Source organism: Frieseomelitta varia, unplaced genomic scaffold (genome assembly GCF_011392965.1).
Source record: "Frieseomelitta varia isolate USP_RPSP 00005682 unplaced genomic scaffold, Fvar_1.2 scaffold_242, whole genome shotgun sequence".
Taxonomy (NCBI): Eukaryota; Metazoa; Arthropoda; class Insecta; order Hymenoptera; family Apidae; genus Frieseomelitta; species Frieseomelitta varia.
In genome coordinates this window covers 379260-390854 of record NW_025109971.1, presented here as the reverse complement: position 1 = coordinate 390854, position 11595 = coordinate 379260, and the positions used below count along the sequence as shown (strand labels likewise).

Sequence of the window (11595 nt, the reverse complement as noted above, 5' to 3'; positions counted from 1 at the left end):
AATTCATTTATTCTTAGATATGCTACATTTTGATTTAAAATATTATTTTATAAAATTTTTGTTTATAAATTTTAACAATATTTAAATATAATTTAAGTATATCTTATCGTGGATTATCAAATTAAATAACAAATTTCCTTAAAAAGATTAAGGGACCGTCGTATTGCACTATTTTAATGATTCATGAACATTTTGATTTAAAATATTATTTTATATAATTTTTGTTTATATAATTTTTGTAATTCATAGATATTCTTAGATATGCTACATTTTGATTAAAAATATTATTTTATATAATTTTTGTTTATTTTATAAATTTTAACAACAAGACATAAATATAATTTAAGTATATCTTATCGTGGATTATCAAATTAAATAACAAATTTCCTTAAAAAAATTAAAGGGCCGTCATATTGCTCTATTTTAATGATTCAACGTTTAATTGTAAAAATTTTATTCTTAAATTAATATAATAGCATATCTAATCCTAGTTTGTTATTCAATTTTAATATATTTTAATATAAACATTTATATCATTAATGTTAATTTAAATTTCATCTAAAATCAATAATTTAATTTTAATGAGTTTTAATGAATAACTTCACTTTTACGGTACAACTTTTATTATATATAAACTTCATTCTTATTTAGATTGATAAGAAATCATAAAAAATTGTGTTTTTAATTTAAATTCCGTTTAGGAGAAAATAATTACAAAATCCTTGTAAAAAGTCGTACTAACGAAAAGAAAAGTATAGATCAATATCAAATTTCTATAGCTCTTCCTTAAAATTTTTTTGACGATAAAACTTGTCTCCGCAATTCTAATTTTTTTGCAATACTATCACTTAGTTCAACGAATGATTTTCTATACATAATTGAATCTTCAGCTGCTTCAAATCATTTTCAATCGTTCTCACAGATATTTATCAAAATGTATTCCTACATGTGACAATAATAATATAATAACGGAAAGAAAACGATATTCTTAAAAATTCCAATCATGGTAATTATTTTTCTGAAGAAGAAAAAGGTTGTCTTCTGAAGAGTAGGCTCCGTTACCTAAGAGAAAAAAAAAAAAAAAAATAGTACAGAGTGTGAAACTACTGTAAAAAATAATACAGTATATCCAGAGATAATGTCTCCACCTTTATCTGTGACAAAAATATCTAATTTAAATAATCAAGTATCTTACTTCTGTAAGATGTAATTTACAAAAAAGTTCTTCATCTTCAATGCAAAGTTCCACCACATTGTCAACATTATATTAGAAGGGAATTCTAATTCTTCATGGGCAGAAATGGAATCATATGTCATTGAAAATATGCAAATGCATTCTTCAACATTAGGTACAAGACAAATGTTAATACTTACACCAATGGGTGAATAGCAAGAGTTTTTAGGTCATGTATTTGAACAAAATGCTTTGGAACTTACTTTGAAATATATATCAATGTTAGAGAAACAAAGGATACTCTCTTAGCATTTGAAGCTTTAAAATATTTAGCTTCTCTTCTTTGTCATAAAAAAATTCTCTATTGAGTGTTGGTGGTCTACAGAAATTATTCGATGTTCCAAGACCCAGTGTTGCAGCTACTGAAGTCTCTATTTGGCTACACTATTTAGCATACTGTGAAGATGCAATGGAAAGAGTATGTCTCCTATCAAAGCATGTTATTTCAGATCTTGTTACTTATGCATTATGATATACACTATAATATAATAACAATAATACCATAAACTTTAAGTTGCACCTGCAATTGAATAAAATCGTTAATACATCCATTACATACTTGGTAATTTTTCAAATTTTTCTCGAAATTAATTAACAATTAACAATTGCCTCAAGAATGCTCTCACATATGCAAATTCTCATCGCAAAACACAAAAGGAGCGATTCTTCTCGCCAGTTGTTAATGTAGGTCAATTTCCAGTGGCCGTCGATGCAAAGAAAAAAAAAAAAAAAAAAAAAAAAAAAAAAAAAAAAAAAAGGAAATAGAAGATGTACGTCCGACTTTCCGAGAGAATCGAGGGAGAAGCTTCAGATTCGACACGCAGTCGGTCGGCCGACTGACATTGAAAAGAGAGGGGAGGTTACTCCATGTTTGAAAGTTGAACGGTGAATAGCCGAGCGGAACGACTCGGCAGGACGCCGCGGCTGGCGCGCAATGAACGAAAATTCAGCGCGAGAGGCAAAGAAATTCGCCTCTTTGATTGACATTCAAAAGGAACACTCGGCCGCTTTCTTTAACTTGAATTATGAATGGGAGAGGGAAAGCACGGGGGTGGAGAAAACCTCCCACCGCGAGGGCGAACATTTCTGCGTGAGAAGAGGCAGACGTAAATATTGACTCGCGGACTTACCGGGCCGGCCTCTCTCTCCCTGAGCCGTAGAGAGCCTGCCCGGGGAGCAGAGGAAGCCGGAACTCGTGGCGTGCACTAGGCTTCCTCTCGCTCGATCGCCGAAAGTAGAATAAACTATGGTAATGACGCAACCGTTTTCACTCACCGGCTCTCCATCCTGCACTTGCCCTCCCGCGCTTTGCAGTTGCTTTTGAAGTCCTCGAAAATCTGGCTGCACGGTTTGCCGCGTAAACAGACGCTCAGCGCATGATTGCAGGTCGGCAGCGCGTCGATGGCGTACGGATCCTTATCTGGAACGAGCAAGCCGAGAGCCAAAGCGTTAATGCAATTTTTTCCTAGTCGTGTTTCCCGGTCGTTGATCGACGCCCGCGTTAAGTGGCAACGATGTGCGAATTTTATGCACTGGCCTCCGGGGGGGAAAAAAAAGAAAGTTCGTTCCCTCGGTAGCTCGAAGCTCTGCTCGACGTTCAGTTTATTAGAGCTTCGAACGACGAGAGCCGTTGCCAGAAAAGAGAAACACCTGAAGGACATTCTCTCTCTCTCTCTCTGTTTCTCGCGAGTGACGATTGCCATTCGCGACAAGAAATAAAAAATTGAAAGGAAATGGGGTGGCAGGCAGTTTTACTAAAAATCCAAAGAGACTGTTTTAATAAAACGCTTAGTAGAACAAATAAAATGCACGCGACACTTTGATTTGTATAGACTTTTTAAGTGATTGCATCGAAAACTGTTCTCTTTTTGCTAGGTGTTGCACTTTTTTCCACGATTCTCGGTATTTCGTGACAATCCGCTACTTGCAAGTTGAACTCCAAGTTGGACAAATTCAATTTTTCTGCCCGAAATTCCGAGGCTGATACCGTACGTGCATTGATACCGAGCGTCGCGTGATTTCTCTTTTGTTCTCGGCCCGCGGGCAGAAAATACACTGAGCAATGAAAGTATTCGAACGGCGTGATAATAATTGATTATACAAAAATTATATAATAAATTGTATAATATTATATATTATAATAATTGTATAATATTGTATATAATATAAATATATTATAAATATATTATAATAATTGCATAATATTGTATATTATACAAAAATTGTATAATAAATTGCAATTTATTGAAACAAATTGTTTTTATACTATTGTATACTTGCTAAATATACGCAAAGTTAGAGAAAAATTAAACCGTAAGTAAACAAATTACATAACATTTTTCACGGATAAGTACATATAAGGCATAACAAAAGTATTCGAACGCAATTTTAATAGTCATGATAGAATGCAATATATGTGATTATATTGTATTTTAATATCTAGCTGGGCCACCCTTGGCTTCAATAACCTCTCGAAGACGATTTATATTTATATTTATATTTATAAATCGTTGCTCACTGTACATTGAAATACGCACGGCGATAGAACGTATTATACCAATCCATTTCAAACAGTTACGCGTACTTTGAACTCGCGGTTTATTAGAGCGGCGCGATAATTGGCGGTGGGATAATTAAAAAAAAAAAAAAATTCCCTCGAATGAGGGAACTGCCTGGTCATTATTAGCAAGTGAAATGTTCGCGATATTGTTCGCGGTTCTGGGGAAAACGTTTCGGAAAAATAATTGAGACCCTGCGGACGTGCAGGTATAATGGAAAGACGTGTCTGCCCGGCCGGGGCCCGATGAGAAATAAAACAATAAGAAGTCGTCGGGTCCTTTTCTCAAAAGAGAAGAAGCAGAAAATAATAAGGGTATTCTCTTATCAAAGGAAGAAAGAAGAATCGGACGGATGTATTAAGAGGCGAGGAGAGATTTTTTCGCCGGATAAAGAGGATCCGGAAATTTCCACTGAATAATTTCAAAGACTGCACCCGTCCTTCTCTCCTCTCCCTCCCCCCCCCCTCCGCGCGAATTCTCCGATAATAAAAACGATCACAATTAAACGGGCGAGGGGTTAATTCGTTTAGGAGCGACGAGGGGGAGAAAAACGGCGGGAGATAAGAACGGAAGAAAATAGAGTCGCGTTTGTAAATCGCGCGCGTGAAAATGTATACATAGAGTAGAGCCGATGACGTAAGGATAATGGAGAACGGCAGGATAAATGAGCGGGAGTAAGTCCAAGATACAAGAGACAGAGAGAGAGAGAGAGAGAGAGAGAGAGAGAGAGAGAGAGAGAGAGAGAGAGTTTCACATTCGCGGAATCGACAGAAAGAAGAGGAAAGCCATTCTTTCAGCAAGAGTGGAAACGAAAATGAGAGAGAGAGGGACAGAGCGAGAAAATCCGTGAACGGGGTTGGAACGAGGCAGAAGGGAAATGGAAGGAGGAGAGAAAAAAAGGATCGCGGCTGGAACAGCGAGTGTGGGTGAAAAGAAGCGTATTGGGAATTATCCGTGAATCGTTCGAAAATGCTCAAAAGACTCGACGGCCCGGACGAGCGAGCCCTCGGGAAAATGAACAATGGAGATCGTAGGAGAAGCCGCAATGGCATGGAGGTTATATAAGGGGGCCGCAGTCAAAGATATCGCGATCCCTTTGTTTCTTTCACGAGAGCCCGCGATCGAGCTTTCTCTCTCTCTCTCTCTCACTCTTTCTCTCCATCGAAGGGAAATGCCCGACTGAGTGGCACCCCGATCAAATTTTCTTGTGTCGCGTCCGCTACAATCGCCGCACTGTCTCCGACAACTTTCCGGATAACTTTCCTACGATTAACGCCGTCTGATACGTCAAGGCCAGGTCGCCGCACCTGATGCTCGATAAGCCTAAAGTGTGATAAATGCTTGTGTGTTCTCGATGGATTCGTTTCTCCACGTCGGAATTATTCAACGGGCAGAACATTCGATCGCGTTTCAGACACTCGACACTTTGCTTACGATACGACTTTACCGGGAAATTGCAATGTCGTCCCGGTGTTTTCGCATCGATAAATAATTAACGATTGCTTGACGAATCAGCGAGAGAAACGGTAGCGAATCAGCGGGAGATCAATAGTTTAATTCCGAAAGGAACCGTCTCGACAAGCTGGCAATGAAGAGAGAAAATAGACGAGTCAAAATTTCGTCGCTGGTGAAACTCTGCTTTTGGATGTAATATTAAAACAGAATGGGAAACGGAGTAATCGTGCGGTCAAAGTGTTACGAACGACAATTAACAGTGTGGAAGGCTGTTGTCGATACACCAACAAACAAAATTACCAAGAGCGTTCGCTGGATCGATAAATGGAACGAAACTCGTACGAAACTTTAATATCAACGTGATCAGCGTAACTAAAAATATAATTGCCCGCTTGATATACGAACGAGATAGCGGAGGGGTCGATGTCGGGAGATGAAGGCCGGGAGAAAAGACGGCGATTCGTGAGAGGCCGTGAGGGGCAGAAATAATTTGGGAGTAATGAGTCGAGCAATTAGAAGAGTTTGGCCAGAATCCTTAATTACATTTATCCCAGTGTATAAGCCGGCGTGGTCCGGTGAAAGCCGGTCATACGGGGAAGGCAGCGTGGATAATGAAAGCGCCGGCACCGCAGCCAGCTACGAAAACCAGGAAGCTTCGGCACTTAATGAGATTAAATTCGCTCTCCTGCTTCGAAAAAAGGAAAACGAAGGAAAGGGAAAACCGGCGGCTGGTCGGCGAAAAAGAAAAAAAAAAAAAAGAAAAGAAAGAAAGGAAGAAAGAAAAAAAAAGGCAAGACGATGGGAGAAAGGAGGCCTGGCAAAGGCACGCGTCTCTCCCCTTTCACCCTCGCCGTTAAACGCGCAAAGATCCGCGCGCTTTCCTCCTCTCGAAGTCAACGCCGGTTGTAGATAGAGTCCGGTGAAAAGCAACGCGTTGCAGCTCATGCAAGCCTTTGAAGCTTTCGGAGGAGCCACAAAGATGGCAAAGAGAACGAAGAGATCAGTTCCTGGCTCTCGCCACGAGCGTGATCCAAACTCTGCCTCGCCACCTTCTCGTTTCGCGATCGCGATGGCTCTTTCGACGTGAGAATTCTCGCTGAACTGTCGCGAGCCGAGTATTCGCGTATTCTAACACTGGATCGAAATAATTAAGCAACTCCGATACGAGGGAAAAGAAAACGGTGATTCTATTTCGTTCCAATCGAACGAATACAGCGAGAGAGAAAGACGTGATTTTGTCACGGCGAATGTATTAAAAAATTGAATGACCACGGATGATGAATTCGAAGTGACGGGGCGAATATACGACGCGAACACCGAGCGCTGGAAAATCGACCCTTACATGACCCAGTTGCGAGCGTGCGAACCGAGTGACACGCGAACACAGCGCAAAAAAAAAAAAAAAAGTGCAAAAGATAAGAATAATTTTATTTCCAATTTTTCTCCCTCGGAAGTTCGAACAAGCGCGATCGAGTTGAAATAGAAAATAGTTGCGCGATACACGTTGCGCCAGCACGGGGTCGATCGTCACCGGGAGGAAGCGTATTTCTAAACGGGGTCGTGGTAAAAAATATCCAGACTGCAAGCTGCGCGCTGATCGAGAGAGAGAGAGAGAGAGAGAGAGAAGCATTCGGATAATCTTCTCCGTGCAAAAGGGGAATCACGGAGAATGCGAACGGCAAATATCGCCAACGATTTCCGAGGTAAAAGGCGAACGAGAACGGATTCCGGTTCGAGGACGCTCGAAACCAGTATAGACCGGCGTGTTCTCGTTCCTTTCGTTGATGGCTGCCTCGAGTGCGTACAACGCCAGACGAAAGTTAAGGTTAAACAAGAAACGAACGATGGGACAGATTATTGGAAACGTTACGCTATTCGCGACTCGTTAAAAGTTTCCGAACGTAGTAGGTGGTCGAGAGAGAGAGAGAGAGAGAGAGAAATCGTGGACCGTTGAGAGGAATTTCCCCTCGACGCTCGCTCGGAATCCCTCGTTACAATCACGACCTCGCGATTAAACGCTTGTTAGAGGATTAACGCGTGTCCAACTCGATCCCTTTTTCACGGCGGCTAGATTGATCTTAATTGATTTTCCCTGTCCTCCGCCTATCGATCCTATTTTCCGATAATAGAAAAAACGCGACGACTTTATATTCCACTGCGAGACCCGCCATCGTGCGAGACGTGTCATTCTGTGACCTTTGAATATTGGTTACTTGAATAGCGATCGGACGCTGACTGGCGGAGTCAACCATAGTGACCCAAAAATTTTGAAGTAGATTTTAGCTATAGTCATTATCTTTCAGCAATAAAAAAAAATATATATATATATAATAAAAAAACAATAGTAGCAAGCAAGAATTAAGACGATTAAAATACGGTCTAAGAAAGGTCTGACAATTTTTGTTAATTGTTTCATGCGAATATTTTTATTATTATTTTACTGGAGCGGACACTTACCCTTCTTTAAGACGTAGATGCAAGGGTGGTCGAAGAGGAAGTTCTGAAAGCTGTTGCAATCCGGATCTACATGCGGTTCCCTGCAGAGGCACGTTGGGCGGAAGAAAGGGAAAGCTTGCAGAGTGTGCAGGGCCGCTTGACACTTTGTCACTGTCACCGTCGAACAAGCCACTGGAACAGTTAAATTATTATTAAGCATGCGTGCTCATTGCCAATGACAAATACGCCTTCTTAACGAGGCGCCAGCGCGAATAAATTTCTCGTAAACACGGCCGTGTTACGTTAAGGAAATGAAATGCGCCACTTAAACGTATGTAAATGACGCCAGGCGATATACTAGCCCGTAGCCGCGCGTACATTTAAACAGAGGCGAAAGAAAACAAGCCGATAACTTGGAAAATCTGTGTGTTTACGTTTTAGCACAATGGGTCCCAGCGTTTCAAAGAATTGCGTTTCGACAATAATAATTGACGAAGAACACCTGGGTGAACAAGTACACAGAGAGATAACACGCTCTAAAAATTATTATTACATTTCTTTTTATTAAATGAACGATTTAAATGATCAGAAAAATGAAAGTATGGTGATATTTAGCGCAGAAAATGACGGCATATTTCGTGAAAAATAACGAATAGAAGAAAAAAAATTTTGATAATTGCTTAATATCTAGTACGATCAGCCATTTTCTAAGGCAAAGATTTATATAATTGTTTAATGATTTTTTGATATTCAATTCTTCCCACTCCTCTACAATGCATTTTTTTAAATTCATTAATATTTGCGAATTGTCTTTCATTCTGGTATACAGTTCTCGTCTCAATTTTCTATAATATTATATTATAGTCCGGAGACTTGGTCATTCTAAAATACGAATTTTTTTATTTGCAAAGCATAGTTTTAATGCTTTCGCGGTGTGCACGGCCGCGTTATCACGTTGAAAAATGTTCTTATTTCCGGCAATTCGTGTCATAAGTGTGTTAATTTCTTCGTCGATCGTTTCAATCAGACGAGTGCGAGAACCCAAGATATCGAGTCGGATCGGGAACATGAAATTTCTACTGGATCGGGACAAGTACCCGAAACTTTCGAGATTCTCAAATTTATCGGAATTCTCGAAAGAGTCAGAATTCTCGAAAGAGCCGGGATTCCCGAAAGAATCGGGATTTGGGAAAGGATTGGGAACAAGTTTAAGTAATTCGTTAAAGCCGACGCCTTCAACTATATCGAAAGATCGGAGATCTAGGATCATCATTCGAGCAATTCCTTCTGTTATATATCTTTTGGTTTAACAATCTTTCGCGTATCATTTTATACACGCGACAAATTTTATATCGATTCAGTTTCTTTTCTAGTACATATACATTATGTACATGGGCATATGCTTCAAATGGCGTAATAAACCAGTAGTATTTGCATACCTAGTTTTAAATTCATGGTGACAAGGCGTGCATTCCGCCTTTGTATCATCTTTTTCTTGAAAATGTTCCCAAACAGAGCTTCTCTTTACCTTCTTCCTTTACACGATATCTTCCGCTACTACTTCCTGTTACCACAACTTGACTCTCACTATCACTCGACATTGGTTTTAAAGATTTTTAATCTTTATTAAATTCACAGAGATTTTGAAACATACGTCTGACCTCCCCGAGTTTCTCCGCGATACTGTTCAGCAGCGTACATAATATCAAGCACGCGGTCACACGTTCGTTTACATCAGGTCACACGATTCTTAGAATTCGTGTTTCCAATAATTTCACTGCCAGAAGAAATTGAACTGTGTATTTACATATTTTGTAGACTGTTATACAGTATCGTAGAGTAGTTTGAGAAACGGTAGCCGGGTTCTCGAAATTTTCGGGAAACCCGATTCCTTCGAGAACCCGACTCGACCTCTTCTCGACTCGTCTCGACCATCGGGTTCCCGATATTTTCGAGTTCTCGCACACCCCTAGTTAATACGCGCTCAACTGACCGTACTTCGCACGAATGTTACGCTTTAGATAGCTTACGTACAACTGAGGAGCATAAATATTCACAAACCTGTTCGATCCTATCCCATCTTGCGACCGCCAAATATTTACATTTTCGTTCTCCGTGCTCTGAGAAATTACGTGTCTCGGTAAAAAGCATTCAACACATCCGCAAATAAATCCACGCCCAAGGATACGCTGACGTCGATAATCTACGCGTTCTCTCTACTTCACGATACAAGACTTACGATGTACGAAAATATAGAGCGTGCCATCTTCTCGTCCCGGGGTGTTGGAAGACCGCACGGAGATCCCACTAAGAAATTCGGTGTAACGAGAGCCGGAATTCACGACAGAGAGATTATCGCGCAAGAATGCAGCGCTTTCGTTACACTACAGCAAAGCAATGGGAAATGGCCGTAGTTGGAAAACCGAGTGTAACGTTCGAGGTGGCTCGATCGTTTCAGCAACAGCGGTTCAACTTTCTCCGCGGGCTTAGCCTCCCTTTCCCTCCCTTTCCCGCAACCGCAAGATCCACCGCCGAGTGTCGCACCACCGACATACACGCGATATACAGGCGATGTATTTACGGTTAGAAAAATTTCACCCGAGGGGAGCATAGACCATAGACCACCACCACCACCAGCCACCGTTACATCACCGAATTGCCGAACGAAAACAACAAGGACGGTGTAAACCGCTCCTGGTCGCGATATATTTGCGTCGTCGCGACATTGAAAAATTAATTTCTCGCTTGAGAAGGGTGATTCGAACCGGGGGCGCTGCGTCGTAAAGTTTGCCTGACCGTTAACGGGGAATCCGATCGATCCGGGGACGTACCAGTCTCTCAGAACACCGGGTATAACTTTCCTGGAAGATGGTGGAAAGATGGCAAACGAAGAGCCCCGGTACTCTATCTTAAATTAAACATTAACTTCTGGCTGCCAGAGAATTTTACTTTTCGCTTTGTAGCCCAAGCCCCCGGCTCGTACGTATCTTTTTCTTCTTCTTCTTCTTCTTCTTCTTCCTTTTCACCCCGGTACCGTTCTTACCGTTATTTCCCTGCCCAACCAGGGCGCCGGCGCTCTTATTTCCTCGTCGACGGAGCGCGCGAAATTAGGTCACGACCATCCCGACGCCGGCGATAGTTAACGTCGTTTCTATCGGTTCGCGAGAAATCTCACAGATATATATACATATATACCGCGAGCTCGACATGACGGTCGTCATCGTCGTAGTTTTCTCGAAAAAAAGAGAAAAGAGAACGGGGAAAAAATTCGAACGAAAATCGTATCACCGGTGTCCTATGAACGAACAACGTTTAAAAGGCTGGTCGCGATAAAGAAATGGGTCATTTCGCGGGCCGGGTTAACAACTCTCCTCGGCCGGTTCCTCTCAGCGCGTCGCGTTACAGACGCGAGGTAAATCGAGATTATTGGATGGACAGAGGCGTGCTAATATTCCGGGTGAGGAAAAAGCGCCATTGAAACTTCCAACATCTCGGTCATTATTTTTCGATCTGACATTCGACGATGACGACGACATCTGGATTCATTACTTATGCCCCACCGCCGCCGCCGCTTCTGCTACTCGGTTATTACGAAACTTACGGCACCTTGGAATAGTAATTAAGGCGCTCTCTCTCTCTCTCTCTCTCTCTTTCTCATTCCTATTCTTTTCTCCGCACGACGCTGTACTAATTAATCTGCGTACAGGGGGATCTCGAACGAGGTGGAAAAAGAGAAAGGAGGAGAGCCAGTTGAAACTGCTTTAACGAAGAAATATTTTAACCGTTAAAATCGTCGTGCAAGTAGCTGATATCTCTCGGCCCTTCCGTTCTCGGTCTGCCCCGGTAAGGAACAGCGTCTCTCTCGTTGAATAAATGACGAATAAATTCCACAGGTACGCGACGCACAAGGTT

At 41.2% G+C, this 11595-nt stretch overlaps 1 protein-coding gene across 1 annotated transcript in view; it reads right to left on the bottom strand.

The window, feature by feature from the left end:
- LOC122527991 overlaps window positions 1-7903 on the bottom strand; it is a 29988-nt gene extending 22085 nt beyond the window's left edge. The window contains exons 1-2 of the mRNA XM_043652639.1: window positions 7705-7903; window positions 2510-2654 (exon numbers count right to left, since the gene is read on the bottom strand). Coding sequence (XP_043508574.1) covers window positions 2510-2654; window positions 7705-7903 — 344 coding nt within the window. The remainder of the gene's footprint in view (window positions 1-2509; window positions 2655-7704) is intronic.
- Window positions 7904-11595: the final 3692 nt, after the last annotated feature.